General features: G+C 36.7%; 1 protein-coding gene across 2 annotated transcripts in view; it reads left to right on the forward strand.

Moving 5' to 3' along the window:
- The window catches only part of CCDC141 (coiled-coil domain containing 141), a 110,426-nt gene that overhangs the window by 25,870 nt on the left and 68,253 nt on the right, over nucleotides 1-16,303 (forward strand). For both annotated transcript variants that reach the window (XM_075512156.1, XM_075512155.1), the window contains exons 4-6: nucleotides 3,478-3,669; nucleotides 5,854-5,962; nucleotides 8,713-8,966. In XM_075512156.1, the coding sequence (XP_075368271.1) occupies nucleotides 3,478-3,669; nucleotides 5,854-5,962; nucleotides 8,713-8,966 (555 nt within the window). The remainder of the gene's footprint in view (nucleotides 1-3,477; nucleotides 3,670-5,853; nucleotides 5,963-8,712; nucleotides 8,967-16,303) is intronic.

Below are 16,303 nucleotides of genomic sequence, written 5' to 3' on the forward strand. Positions count from 1 at the left end.
ATTTGAAGAGCAGCATATTATCATTATGTGTGCTCATTTACCTATTGGCAAATGGCTTCAATTAAAGAAATTGTTCATTAATATTCCTTGTGCAAAAGCTTAGAAACAAATTTAGTGGCATAATTAGTAAGATGAGAACACAATAGCACATGAGTCTAACTACGAATTTTACTAGCATTATATAACACAATAGAAATGTGACTGCATTATTAATGCAGGTTTGCCTTTGATGTGCTTGATCTGTTTTTATTGTGAAAATCCCATGTGTCTGAAGTTAACCAACAAAGGAAAAGTGGAAAACAGAGGATAGGGCCTGAAAAGATGGGTAAAAAGGGGCCTTCCAGATGAAGTAACTTCCTCTTCCAGTTAGTACTGTATTGACCATTGGAGATTTCAGGACCTTACCCAAAATGCAGTGTTCTCAAACAAGTGAACAATGTAGACAAAGATGTGCCTGATTATGCAGCCATCATGCCTGTAGGTTACTTCTGAAGGTAATCACCAGTGGAAAAAAAAAAAAACCACAAACTTTCATTATTTTCAGTAAACTGTAATCTGTTTTCTAAGAGAAGTAGAAATACTATATACTACCCTTTTGTTAATTTCCCAGTTCCTTGATAAATATCAGCAAAAATAATCCCTTACTTTTTGTCATTTTTTAACTGAAAACAATGACCGCTAGCATATTACATCTCTAGATTTGTTTTCTAGCCATCACTTAGCCTTAAAGTGAGCTTTTTATTTTCAGTGGAATGATTTTGACTGAGCACTTAGAATTCTGATGTCATTTTATGGGATATCTATTTCAGGTGTCTCATAACTTCATTCTCTACTAAAAGTCAATATTCCTTACAGGGTTGTTTCTCCAATAATAAGACATAGTCTCCTTTTGCTGAACTGCTATGATGTCTGAAAGAAGTCTCTCTATTAGGAAACCAAACAAATAAAGGAAAGTGGACATAATGGATGGAGTCATGACAGAAGAATTTTCCATGTTTTTATTTTTTAGCTTATGGCATTCACTTTTTCAAATGAAGTCAAACTTACCTGCTTAAAAGCAAATGCTTGACATAAAGAAGTTTGAAAATCATTTTACATCAAAAATATTGGTAAAGCATTTTCAGCTATATCTAGTGAGCACTCTGAAGTATGTCTACATTAACCTCATCCTACCCTGCTATCACAGGGCAATGAAGTCACATCCTTGTGTATTTCATTCATTCATCTTCTGTCATGATATTCTTTTATTCTACACTTTGGCCTTAAAGCTTCCACAAGACTTTCACAAGTTCTTTTCTTCTAGGTGCTGGGAAACAAAACAAACTTCCTTTAGATCTGTTAGCCAGGATTCATCCAACACAGGTAGCACTTGGCAGTTAGTACTTGGAGTTTAGCCTTTTTTTGAGGTTGAACAAAGAACTAAGGCTTTGTTGGCTCTGAAGAGATTGTGCATATATTTAGGAAAATCCAGTATTACATGGACAACATAATTTTTATAGCTTTGGCAGAAATAATGATGAAAACCACTAAAAGAAAAACAAAGAAAGAGTTGAAAGAACTGTGTTAAAGATTGCAGTGAAAGAGGGATTTTCATTTAAAATTTTCATGAGCTCAGTTCATTAATTTACCATTATCATTGTTTTGATGAAGCTGGGCTTTAAATCTTATTAATTGTACAAGCATATAATCTCTGTGGTTTAAAAATTATCATGAGTCAGTGCTACTCTCTTTTTATTTCTAATAATAAGGGTTCTGACTGCTGCATGTAAGACTAGAAAAACACCTGCAACAACCCTTAGTTACCTTGTCAGCTAGATAAATATTCATGAATAAAAGTTGACTGGAGTACTTTGGATTAGATTCCCAAGGCCAACTGTTTTTCCTGATCTGATTCTTGTCTCATTGTGGTATAACAGAGATATAAAACAGTTGCTATCAATAGTTACATCAGAGTGACAGTATCTACTCCATGCAAATGACCTCATTTAAAGTCAAAGCATCATTTAAAATAAATGTTAATTAGATTTCTACTTGAATACAGAATAGGTAGCATTTGGGGGATTTGAGCTTTTCTTCTCATATTATGAGGCAATCAGGATGGGGATTCAACAGAACAAAAAGAATTGGTTTTACAGAAGGATTAGAAAGCAATAGTTCCCATTCCTTGTATTCAGAAAATAAAATGGAGTGTGTATTGTTCTCTAGAACACTGACTTTTGATCAGATGCTCATTTTGATGGGTTTGTTACCAAACAATAAGCATGCATTCATGTTGCTGATAATGACTTTTCTATACACTGTAGGAAAAGCTGCTCTTATGCCTGTTGATTTGACTACTGTTTGTTTTCATAGTTGGCTGTCCATAAAGTTAAGTTAAAATAATTTCATTCTATTTTTTTCAAAGAAAGAATAAAAGTTCCATAGATTATTATACTGTTCTCACAGTATTGCTTTTAGAGAGAACTGATGAGCCTCTTCAGTTCAAGCTGACATCTTTGTGTAGTTCTGTAGAGGTTATGGTTCTGTGTTTAGAACAATAAAGTTTTCTGCAATTTCCTCTTTTCAGTTGGATCTGTCAGGAGAATTTCAGGTTTTCCAATTCTTTAACCTTTATTAGAGTCTGTGTCATGAGAATGAGTTATCATAGATTTTAATTTGCCTAATACAGATTTCTTTTCCCATTAGACATTCATGTGATAGCACCTGTAATAACAGCAGAAATTGGCACTTTATTAATTCATGCTCATAATAAAACCCAAGATGGGGGGAAAAAAAGAATATAGAACAAATGCTAATCAATTTTTCTGACACACTAAAGATTTTTAACATAAGCTGGAAATGGCTCAGCAGTTATCTTTCTCATGGTGAGATTAGTAAAGGGAATGAAACACAGTAGAACGATTTTCTTGACAACAGAATATTATTATTTGGTGGCCAGCTTGAGCAATGCAGTGAGCTGAACTTGAAACATTCCATAAACTTGGTGTTTTTCTGGAGAATATGTGCACATGTTCAAGCTACTCTTGTCTGGATTGTGTTGAAGTCATTGGAAACTTATGAGTAAGTTACCTTACAAACCCTTAAAGCTTGTAATGTCAGGTAATGTAATATGATGGCATACAAAAAAAGATCCAAAATGTCTGTATTGCTACCACTTCCAGGAAGATCTGTGTTTGAGGAGTTGTAAACCTATTTGAATCTAAATATTAGCGATAGAATGATAATTCTCTTAACATTTGTTTTCTAAATGAAATTTCATAAAAATATTGCCTCTTAAGTGCAGCTGAAATTCAGAAGCTTGCTATGAAACAAGCAGGAACAGCTACGCTCCTATCACTAAGAACTGGAAATAAAGCAGGAGTAGGAGACTTGTGGGTAGTTTATAGGACCCACTGAAAAAGTATCCTGACACCAGTATCAGCACAGTATTTTGGATTCTGTTTACAGATTTCTTCATATTTTTTTTTTTCTTCTCAGACTTTGGAAGACCAGGTATGGGACCTGCTGCATGAAGCAGACAAGGCTGCAGAGGAGAACAAAGAAAAGAGTCAGGTTTATGATGCCATGGCGGAGACCCTTGGGGATGCATGGGATGCCCTCATCATTATGTTAGAGAAGCGACAGGCACTTCTGGAACTTACTTCAGTGTTCTTTGAAAATGCTCTGGAGGTTTGTATTTAAATTAAATGCCTCTTAATTTGAAACCTTCCACATCTTACAGGTACTCTGTCCACTGTAATTTTACTGTGTTTTATATGTTCATTGCATTCCTAAAAGTTGAAGCAATTAAGAAAATAAAAATCTCTAGATGCCTCCTTCCTTTTCCACCTTCTGGATAGTTCAGGATGACACTGAACAAAAAAACCATGTAGACTTTAAGAAATATCTTAGTCATGATGTCTCCAAAATTTGTACTTGACAGAAAAATGAAAGTGAAAAATGGAACTGGACCAAAACCTAAAATACATAATTCAGTGGCTATGAGCATTCTGCAGAATATATTTAATTCCTTATGATTCAAATTATTTGACGTTGAAAGAACTAAATTCTCAGATGCCTTCACTAATGCTTACTAAAGATTGGCCACTGAAGGTTTTACACTGAAATATCCATACAGCTATTGTAATTATGCAAACTAAACATTAGTCTAACTTGCCAGTCCTTTACCTGAGACTTCCATGTGCAGATGTGCACAAAAGGACAATTGTGTGAGCCCAGAGACAGATTTCAGAGTGTTGTCTTTCCCTGTTTACCCTTTTCTCTGTATCTCTTATCCTAATTCACTGATACACAGGGAGCTAAAGCAGAGAGGGATTCCATGCTCACTCTGTGTAGCCTCACATTCAATTCTCCCCACATTCCCGGAGCTTTGAAGAGTTTAATAATTCTCCCTGATAATTTTGTTTCTACAATAGCCCAGTGCCACCTATAAATTACAGAAGCAACCATTCTACTGCTAACTGTTCTAAGAACTCCTAGATCAACAATCTACTAATTGTTTTGTCCTGGTGATGTGTATCATACAAAGAAATTAGTACAGAGTTGGCATAAGTATCACTATGATAAATTCTGTACTAAAAAAGGTTGACCTAGTGCAGACTAAATCCTTAAGGGGCCAGCTGAATTGCCCCTGCAACAGGCTTATATCATTAAGACAAAATGCAGCAGCTGGAGCACAGCACAGATCACACCCATTATATACAGAAGGGAAGAAGAAATGCAATATCAATTTAAATAAAAGTCGCTGAAACTTCTTATGGAAAGGCTTTTCTTTAAATGATGGCCTGTGATTACGGAAATCTTTGTTTTATTGTGATAAAACACAAAACATATCTCAAGAATAGTCTTTAATGAAAATCAGAACTCAAATCTCAAATGTTGATACATAATGGATTTCTTTATAGCATGCAGATCAAGAGGGAGAAAAATGTGGAACAATAGAAACGACAGAAAAAGAGTGCTTGCTTTTGATCTTCCTTAATTTCACTATAGGTTTCAACATCTTTGCTTACACTGAAACACAAGTTTGAACTCTACTGGTTTCTTTATTCTTGAAATGAAGCAGTAGAATTGATAAAGGTTGGCTAAGATGCAGAATATGTATCAACTCTCTCTGAGCTACTCATACTTGGAATTGCACCTGCAAAGGTGGAAGCCAAATAAAGAATTCCAATCTTAGTTTTAACAGTCTCAGCAGATTACCAAATCTGCTCCAGATCTCCCTGAAACACAGCATGTTTCAATATTTAAAATATGGAACCCATGGAAAAATGAGCTGTAAAGTAGTAACTTCAGTCTTCATTATAGAGATGCTGTTTCACCACTATAATTAATTATTGTGTTTACCATAATATTTGTTAGCTTAAATTTGCTACTTATTTCTGCTTTCAAAAGATTGCTTTGAAGATATTGTATCTCTGTCTGATGTTGCCCTTAAATGTTTTTTCCCTCAATACTTTAACATTAGAAAGAAGATCTGGGAAGGAGACATAAGTTAAAGGCTTCATTCATGTTAAATGATTTTACTGAAGGCTTTGAAATTAACAGATTCTTCCATAAGAGTTTATTTTCAGTGGGTCTGAAGGCTATGTAGGAAAGATGATTCATAAAGTGACAAACTAATTACAGAGTATGTCAACTGAAATTTGAGTTCCCTCAATCAATGAGAGCCTCAAAAAAACCAGAAGGTATGTAAAGACCACAAAGCATCTGTATCTAGCAGTCACTAAAAATGCGTTTTTCCAAGAATTTACAAATTCTCATGAACTTTCCCTACAATACAGAGATTATGATGGAGTTCTGCAAAAGAAAATTATACCGCGTTTCTTCCTACCTTTTGTTTTCTTAATGCAGTTTGCTGTTAAAATTGACCAAGTTGAAGATTTCCTGAAAAATGTCCAAGAGTTCGACAATATTGACTCTTTGAGAGAACTCCTTCTGCAACAAAAGCATCATACAAAAGGTACAAACAGTATTCCACTCCTCATGGTGTATGATTGTGCACTGACTCCTTGATCTTCCTGTGCGTATTAAAAACAAAAAAAAGAATCTTAGAACAAATCTGAAAATGTTCTATTTGGAAAAATATAATGGTGAAATAACTCTTTATCAGGTGTCCTGAAAGATAGGAAACTCCTGGTTTTGAGCTAGCTCTCTCATGGTTCCATCTTTGTTGCTGCAGAGAAGCTAGTGGTAAGCTTGTATGCTGATTTCAGGGCAGTCCAGGTCAGGTGAGCTGCTAAGAAACCAAGCTGGCTTTTAGGGTTGATGAGCAAGCAAGTTCTAAAACCATCCTTCTGTTCCATGGGAAAATTCATCAAAGTTATCATAGCTATCAATGGATTAGCATTTTCCTATGGAAAACTTTCCATTAGAAAATTTCCAATTGGCTCTGGTAACAATCCCCTGCAAAGTCCTACAGTTTCTTGAGAGTGGCCAAAGGAGAAGTCTGCCCTCTGCTTTCCTTTGCCTAGGGATGGGGTTTGAAGCAAAGTGGTGAAGTGAGGGTGGGAGCTATGAGATAGAGGTGGCAACTAGCCAGCTTCAGAATCTATTTGCCTATAGTGGTTCCCTGCATTTTGCTTCTGCCTTTGACGAGTGGAGCTGTGTTTCACTTCCCCATTGAGTTGCCCAATCTGTTCCAAGAGGTTCTGCAGCTAGAACTGTAACAGTCTTGGAAAAAAGGTGCTCTCTTCCCTTCCACCAAAACTTTTCTGCACATATGTTTCCCTAGAAAAATTCTTCCATGTGCCTTCTTTTTGTCTGTTCAAATTTTCATGTGAAGCATCTTCTACCATGTTGTGGTACTCTTAATTCAAAAAGGGGCAAAACAATTTTCTCAAAACCAATCTTATTGTGTGGCTACTTCAGACACCTTCGCAATTCCATATGGTTGTGTATTTTTTATAAGACTCCACCTTTGTAATTTTAAGCAAATTTTGCTATAAGATTACTAATAACTGGCAGAATATCAATTATACTTTATTATTCACTAGTGGAGTACCAGCTTAAATATTTTTAGCTACCTTGAATGCCAGGTATTCTTCTCAGGAGACTGAATAGAGAATTGAACTCAGGTAACTCTAATATGGGTTTTGGGGATTCCAATTTGATCTTCATGGGAGCGAAGTGCTTACTGTATAGCAATTTTAACCTGAAGTATCTGGCACTAATTTATTGCTGAAAAGAGGGTCTATAACTGTAAGAATCAGATGAAATGGTTTGCCAGAGAAAGACTGCTTTGACAGGGATAAGCCTTTGCTCAGATAGAGGAAAGTGGTTGCAATTGATTGCCTTCTTAATCTAACCACATCAAATTTGGAAAACTGATATTGAGCTATTTGATAAAAAACAATGTTTGTATTGCTTTCTGTGAGAAGGATACTATCTACCCACTCCAAAGTAAGGTGGCTGAAAATATGACCTTTACAAACTATTGGTTCTACCAGTATGTGATGAGTAGTTTATCACAAATGTTTATCACCAAAAAAGAAAAAAAAGTTTTGAAACAAATGCATTTCAAATCAGAATTAAAAAGTTGAAAATATATGAATCATCCTCATTCATCCATTTTTATATGTATTCCACTTTGGATGGACTGAAATGGAACATTTCTGATTAATACCACCTTTCTGGAAGGCAAGAAGTAAAATGGACAGGTTTGTTGCAGTGAGCTTGTGGAAACTAAACTCTTGTTAGCCCTTGGTGGCTGGAGAAGTGGAAGCATTCCACTTCTGCACCTTCCCTAGGTGCTCCATATGAAAGGTGGAGATTTAGGGTGCTTTGCCCGGAGTTACCAGTACATGTAATGAGCTGGGAAGACGAATGTTTCAGCTGTTTGCTGCCTGTCGTTGGTTGCTTCACTAGCAGCTCCTTGCAAACATTCCTTTCTTATACTTTTCTTCATGCCTACCTTGCCTCTTATTCTGGCTTGGCTCCCCTTCCTCACTCTGTACCTAAAGATTTTCCCTTTTCATTTAAAAGACCTATAAATACTGATCGTTGTCTGTTCAATAGATTTTGTACTATGTGGCTTTAAGGAGCTGGAACAGAGACAGACATGTGACTAGTAAGCAGGTCATTGAAATGTACTAGTCCACTGAATTTTAACCCTGAATGTATCTAGGTAGAGGTTATGGAAAGAAGGTAAGAGTTCCTGATATACATGACTTATTTAGTCATAAGGTTGTAACACCCCCAGACAGGAGAACTTTTTCTTTCAACTTCTGTGAGGGACATTAAGACCTAAACTTCGCTTGCATCACTAACAAAAAACTACAGAGGCTACTGACCCACACAGAAAGCAGGGTAGGATATTCTACTTCAGCTTACCTGAGGACTGGGAAACCATCAAAAAGAACTCAGTTTTGAGAAAACAATATAACTTCTGGGTTTTTTCTCAATGGCTCTCAGTACACCATTATATGTGTATATATATTATATTATATGTACCATTATAGGTACATATACGTATGTGTATACACCGTTATACCTTTGTAGGTTTATATAACAGCTGTCCAAACTGAAATATCTTAGGATATATACCTTCTAAAGTAAGTATTTATAACCTGTTCATGCAATGCATGAAAATACATTACGGTCATGTATGCAAATAGATAGGTAATTTAAAAAATACTTGAGTAATATTTGAAATATGCTACTACAATTACAAATCACATTGGGTTTTTTTGCTATGAAATTCTCTTCTTACAGAGCTTTTGGAAAAGTCACTTGCACTTTTAAACAAAAGCCAAGAGCTAATTGAATTCATAGAAGCATTTAAATGTGAGGGGCCAAATGCAAATCCAGAGCTGATTCAGGGAGCCCACAGCAGCTGCTTGAAAATCGACAATCTCCTTGAAATGCTACAAGACAGGAGACGGCAACTGGACAGACTTCTTAAACATCAGCGTCAAGCACTGGAGCAGGTTCTGCAAATTTGTTTGTGGCACCAACAAGAGAACCAGGTAAGCCATGTAATATTAAGGGAAGTCACAGTAAAAAAAAAAAAATCTAGCAATTGTTTTACAGTAGAGCCTATTACAGAAAAGGAGCTTAAATATATTTATTAGGCCAATATCCCTGGGCCACTTCTGTTTGAGATCCTAACTTTTGAATATTTGGCTTTGTAACTATAACATCCTCATAATTTATTTTAATATAACTTTAATGTCTTCAAAAGCACTATTTCCATTATGTGGATCCCTCGTGTAAGTTATCAAATGTGGTGCTTCAAACCAAACTAGGTTCTCTTCAAATTGAATTCCCAGCACAAACAAACCTCTAGCCACATGAGCAATAACAGTAACTGGTAATAGCAATTATAACTGCAGCAGGGTGTTTCTGGACTAGTCAGTTAAAGAGAAGATATAGCATAGTTAGCCAGCTGGTGTGTCTGAAAGCAGAGGAGTATTTTGTTCTTGGAGTAAAATCAAAATTCTTTGGGATACTGTAGTGATTGCAGGTTTTCCACACCTGTAACTTGTTTCTCTCTCTTCTTTCTCCCAGCTTAGCTCCCATCTCGTACTGAATTTCTCAAACACAACTTGTGTTTGTACCTTCCTTTCAGAGCTTGAGTACATTTAAGTCTTACTCTTTCAAGTCCTACCGCTCTTTTTCCTTTTCATTCCTCATCTTCCAGCATTCAGATCAGATAGCTTTTCTCTCTTTGTACTCCACGTTATCAGAGAAACTTCTGCAATGTAAGACTCTCTCCTCTCATTTTCCTTGAGAAATACCACATAACTTCACCAGCTTGTCAGAAAAAGATACAGGGAGAGTCCTGCTCCGCCTCTTTGGATATTAAGTATGCTGAGAAAGAGGAACCTACTTTAACTGCCGAAGTCTAAAAAGACCAAAGCTGAGTTATTTTCAGTGTTTTGTAAATAGGCTAAAATTTTGTATGGACCTCTGACAGTACAGTCCTGCTTCTGATACCTCTGTAAGTTTCCTTCTTTGCCTCCAAAATAAAGTTTCCCCCTGTATCAGAGGAAAATGTTAGAAACTGCTAGCAGTAGTCTATTCTGTAGGCACTAACTTTGCCTGTGTGAGGTTGTTTAAGATGAGAAGTACCTTATTCAACAAGCACAACTCTCTGTAATTTTGCATAGAGACAACAAAATTGTTGAGGTACACAAGCAAGCTGACAGCCTTATTTCTGGAGCACACAATATCAGTAGCTGCCAGAAACAGAGCAAGAATTACTTATTTAATGATTAGATAGAAAGAAAACCGGATAAAAATAGTATGGTCTTATGCAAGTGTTGTAATCTCAGTGTGTAGTTATAATAGCTGACAAAAATACTGAAAAACAAGAACTACAATATAGGAAGCTGTATCCATTTCTGTGCAACTCATTAGAAACCATCTAGTGCGTGCTTAGAGATACGTATTATTGCTGCTGTTACTGTTTTTGACTTTTTTTCAGTATCACCACATAGCTATACCATAAAAGAAAGATCCTCAAAAAGAAATGTCATTTCAATATAATATATTCTAATAAATTTACAACATCTACAACCGAACTTTCAGTATCAGTCTAACTGACTATATTGGAAATATGCCCTATTTCATCTAGAAAAATGATCCTTTCTCTACATTAAAAAGTATTAGATCTTACTACAATTATACTTAATACACTATCATGTCAGTGTTATTCCATAGTATACAAACATGGAGGAACATTCAAAATGGAAACATTTCAGAAATAGCTTGCTGTTGGGAGCCAAGCACACTTCTTAAGAAAAAACCAAAACAAAACAAAAGTTCACATTGCCTGAGATGTTGAATGTCACAATTTCATAACGTTTACTGGGGAATTCTACTTGTCCTCATCACATAAGGGATAAATATTTAGGAGTAACCAGCTAGAATTCACCCTAATTTAGGTGGGATTGAAAATATCGTGCAGTGAATTTTTTGTGTATATGTTTCCATTTCCTCTCAGGTATGTGCTCACATCAGAAAGAGTAAGTATAGAAGCTGTTTTCTGCTGGCAAATTTCACGATCATCTGAAGAGAGTGGCCAGTATTTAACTGTTAGCTCAACCTGCGTCCAGTTTGAGGCTGGTATACACACGGAGGGACAAATTCAAATAGTTTTTAATATCATGCTTATCAGAATATACTTGTTCAGTATCTGCAATAGGGTCAGACCTGATATAATGTACAGTTTGTACATTTATGGAAAATTAATTTGCATGCATCATGGACAAATAATATTTCATATGTAAATACAAACACTGGAAAATTAACTTTGAGAGACTTTATGTAAAATTCCTCCCTCTGGCCTCTAACACATTATGCATATATTTCTGAGCGATGACAGAAATTAAACTCTCAAAGCCTCGCAGCACATCTGAAAACTAATATTCCAATCTCTGTACATGAACTGAACTCCTCTTGATGTCTAATGGTGCTACATATGCAAGAGCAGCATATTGAACTCCCACTGACATTAATGGGAGTTCAGGGATACAGAGAAAGCAGAATACTGGAGATGAGCTCAGCTGTGTAAGATCTAAGAGTGGATTTTTGCTCTTTTTATTGCCTCTGTTTTGCTAGGCATAATTATGTAATGCAGAAGGCTACATAATCTGTGGGTTGCTTTTTTAAAAGAAAAGCCAAGCAGCTGTAAAGATCACTACTTATTACCTGGTTCTGAAGAACTAAAAATGCAGCACCTTCCTTTGATCTCTAATTGGAATGTGATGATTTGATAGTCATGATTGTAACATGTAGCATGTTTCATTTTCAGTATTTCCAATATGTGAAAGCATAGTTATTTTACATTTAGACAAGGGTATCTGACCTTCCTTTATGGAAGTGTCAGCATCATGTTTTCTGATAATCGCTTTCCTTAATGAAAATCAGAGGCAGACTGGCCTATTTTGTGCATAATTAGTTATCTTTGGAAGAAGATTTATGAAAGTAATTTTTCTTAATTGATCCAATCATGCATATTTGAGATAAAATTATTCATGGTACTTGGTCACATCAAGGGCAGAGATAAGAGCTGAGTAAAACTCAGGGGACAGGTGAGTACACTCGCATTTGCTATCTAGACAGATATATGGAAAACAAACTATCCTGTTATAAGTCACAGTTCCCTTTTTGTTTCATTTTCATTAAAGGTAGTTTAATTGACATAAAAAGTCAAGTAGTGTAGTTCAGTGAATTAAAGGCTGTCATCATATTTTACCCCCAAAAATGCAGGGTGTTCTTCTTCACTTGTAATCTTTACATAATAAATTGATAGGTTTATGATTTTACTTGCTTAGAAGAATTTCTGTATGGTAGGATATGGAAAGGTTCTGATGTTTCTTTGCTTGAAAGCAAATTTCTGTTATGAAAAATGGAGATTTTCATTTTAACATCTGATAATAAGGATCTGCAAATCCAAATGTGCACATATATGAGTAGAAATCCACAGCAGTAGGTAATGTGTAGAGAATTGTCTAAACATGGACTACATCTGCTGGTGGTGTGCTCTTTGCTGATTTTTTTTTCCAACAGCTGTACTCGACATAGCGCTGCTACTGATAGCTAGAATGAAAACATTGAGTTTATCTCAGGCAGTTTGGAGGAAAATCTGAAGATTGTCATCTAATGCATAAAACTGTTTGAATCAACAAAATGTTGTATGAAGTTCCTCTGTGAAGTTTTGACTTCATGTTTGATTCCAGCACATTCTGCAAAGGCTTTTTTCATAAATATCAAAAACTCTATTTTACAATGAGTGCTAAGACATTTAGACTTAAATGGGTTTAAGTTATTCAAAACTCTGTAATCAGATCAACTTAAGATTACTTCTCTGCTAGTTACTTCTGGTGAAATCGCGGCAACAGTGAACTTAGCAGTGATTTTGCCACTGTCTTAATTATGGCCAACGTTTCTGCTCTTGTGTATTTCCAAATGTCTGATCTCCTGTCCTGTTTCTCCTGATAGTGATAACTTAGTTCCTCTTACTACTCTTGCATATATGGGCCAATTTCTTAGGATTCCCAGACTTTGATCCTATGTAAAAAAACACCCCACACCTTGAAACCAAATGAGTTTCTGACATCCTGTCAAGCTCACTCCATTTTTGGTCAGTCATAATCTTTCCTGAGAGTATGTGTATTCTTGTTAAAGTATGCATGTACCTGTATGGATCACTTGGTTTTAATATTTCACAATTGCAAACATTCCCTTCAAAATTGAAATGATTACTTTTATTAGCTAATATTCTAAATAACTTCTGCTTTTGGGAAAATTGTGTGAACAAAGTCCTTTCTTAAAAAAAAAAAGGAGGCCAAAAAAAAGCATACAGTGCTTTTGTCTACATAGGCAAGAAACACCACAAATGAAAAGGACTGTTCCACTATATTGGAACTTGAAATGCTTTTGTTGACTGGTATACATCACATTTAGTAGTGTTTGTTTTTTTTATTTCTAGGATCTTTTACAGTCCTTCACAAACGTGGTATAACAAGGCACTAGTAGCTACTCTGGGACAATGCAATACTGATACTTAGTTCTTTTCCCATAAAAGATTATTTTATTATTCCTCTTTTTTATAAGGCTGTACTTGATCATAGAAAAATCACTAAAGCCAGACTTTAAACTGAAGTGCTGCTTTTTTCTTTAAAAATGTCTGTGGTCCCATTTTGCCCTAAATTGTTTTTTTAGGAAATTAGACAAGGATGCTTCACTAGCAATGTTGTGAAGATAAATGCATTGAGGATTAGGGAAGGGCATAGGTAGTATTGTTTTCAAGAGACTGAAATGTCCCCAAGATGAACCAAGACATAATTATTGTCATGATCATGCTTTCACATACTGATGATAAAAATATTATTCGACATTTAAGATAGTAAGTAAAGCATCAGCTGCTCAAATACAGTGATGACTGTGATGAAAAAAACCTGTCTGGTATTTAACAAAAGTCAGCTTATTGTGAATGCACTGCAGAAATTATTTGAGAATAGCTCATCCTGCAGTTCAGAGTAGGTATGTCAAAATACATAGTGTAGGCTGCTCAAGTTCAAACTGCCTGAGGAAAGGTCAGATTTAATTTATGACATGTAAGTATGTGTGTTTTAATACATAACAGGAAGAAAAGGAGTGAAAAAACCAAAGTTTTTCCTAGTGGGAATAATTTCTAGAAAGAAAAGTGTGTTACTTCTTAATTTCTGTTCTCTGCTCTATTTGCTCCTTCTCTCTATAGTCTCACATTGGTGTCAGATTGTTCAAGAGGTTGAGCCCAGGACAGCGCCCAGGTGGTTTGGTAGAGCCCAGGACAACATATCTGTGTATGAGCTTTGAACTGGTGTGTGCAAGAATTGCCCTCCTTCTGAAAATATCCCTGGCTACAGAAGTGCATTGGGTGCAGTGTCCAGGTCTGGCAGGGGGCCTCTGTGTGGGGAGGCCAGGGCTGGCTCATGCCGGACACGGCCGGTTCCACCCGGCTCCGCGACGGCCGCACCACAGGGCACGGCTGAGCCCCTCAGTGCAGCTGCTGGCGCCTCTGTTAAAACATATTTAAGAAAGGGTAAAACACTGCACAGGCATAGCGAGGAGTGAGGGGAAAGAAAAAAGAGCGAGAAACAACGCAGTGAACACCAAAGGTCAGTGAAGAAGGAGGGGGAGGAGGTGCTCCAGGTGCTGGAGCAGGTATTCCCCTGCAGCTTGTGGAAGTTTTGGAGGAGACCACACCACAGCAGGCATTTCTCTGCAGCCTGCGGAGAGGACTGTGTCAGAGCAGATATCTGTACTGCAGCTCATGGAGGAGTCCACGCTGGAGCAGCTGGATATTCCCTGAAGGAACTGTGGCCATAGAGAGCCCATGCTGGAGCAGGGTGTCCTGACAGGAACTGCAGCCCCTGGAGGACCCGTGCTGGACTAGGGGAAAAGTGTGAGGAGGAAGGAGTGACAGAGAGGAAATGTTATGTACTGACCATAACCCCTCATTCCCCAGCCCCCTGTCCCACTTGGTGAGAGGGGGTAGGTAGAGGAGTTGGGAATGGAGTGAGATTGAACTTGAAGGAAAGGGCTGGGTAGGAGGAAAGTGTTTCAGTTTTTGTCTTTGTTTCTCACCAAATCTATAATTGGCAATAAATTAATTTAATTTTCCCCAAGTTGAGGCTGTTTCACCTCTGATGGTAACTGGTAAGTGATCTCCATGTCTTTATCTTGACCCACGAGGTTTTTTCATTTTTTTTTCTCCTCGTTCTGTAAAGGAGAAGGAGTGAGAGAGTGGCTGGGTGGGTGTCTGGCAGCTGGCCAAGGCCAACCCACCACAACAAGCTAAGCTATGTTCTTGGTTTGGTCGCTCCCCCCCCCCCCCCCCCCAGTTATTTGTTGGAAAACTTGTTTCTCCTTCTGCATTGACAGTGGGAAATGTAGGAAGGCAATGGAAGACTATGCATAAGCATTGAAATCACCAGGACTATAATCAGTGCAAAATGAGCAGTTTAGAAACCTGAGAAAAATGTTGAAGAGCCTTTGATTTCTGATATGGATTATTCATCGCAAACAGAGCAGATAATTATTGTAAATAAATGATAAAATCTAATTTTTGAAGAACAGAAGTGATTTTAGATTCCAACCAATCAAGAAAAAACACTGTCTTTTTCAAACAGTTACGTTAACCTTCTGTCCTTTCCCATCCCTTCAGGAAAATCACTGAAAGTAAGGTTCTGTGGGTTTCTTTCTTAAAAAGCTGTTAAATATTCCCAGCTGTTGCTTAAAAGCTAAGCTGGCACAACTGAAATCACTTAGTGGTATTAGCTGTAGTGCAAGCCAACTGATTAAACTCACTGTAATGGAAAGAAATATTGCCAAGTGGTAAAGGGGCGAACACTTTACTATTACAGGGTTAAAGAATGACTTTTTCCTCTGCCTAGCATTACAGAAATACTAGTTTGTTCTGCTAAGCAGATACATGATACAGAGAACACTCCTAACTTATAGAGAAAATTTTCTTTCCCTTTTAGCACAGTTTTTATTGTCTATTCCATTCATTTATATTTTGATGGACCCATAGTAAATGTTCAGTGAAAATGTGCTTCCAGGAAAAATGTTTCAATCAGTAAGTACACATCTGGAGGATTTGCTCAAGAAATGAAGGCTCGGCAGTAAAATTGTTTACTTTCCTAGCTCTGTTGAACTCTTGAGATAATGTGCCCAATTTTTTATTTGTAGCTGAAAATATTTCCAACACATTTTAAAGGCTCTTTCATTTTCAGAATTATTTAAATGTATTAAAAATAGCCTCTACATGAGCAGATTAAAAAAAAAAATCTGTAGTGTGCTATTGAAATCT

Source organism: Mycteria americana, chromosome 9, assembly GCF_035582795.1.
Source record: "Mycteria americana isolate JAX WOST 10 ecotype Jacksonville Zoo and Gardens chromosome 9, USCA_MyAme_1.0, whole genome shotgun sequence".
NCBI lineage: Eukaryota > Metazoa > Chordata > Aves > Ciconiiformes > Ciconiidae > Mycteria > Mycteria americana.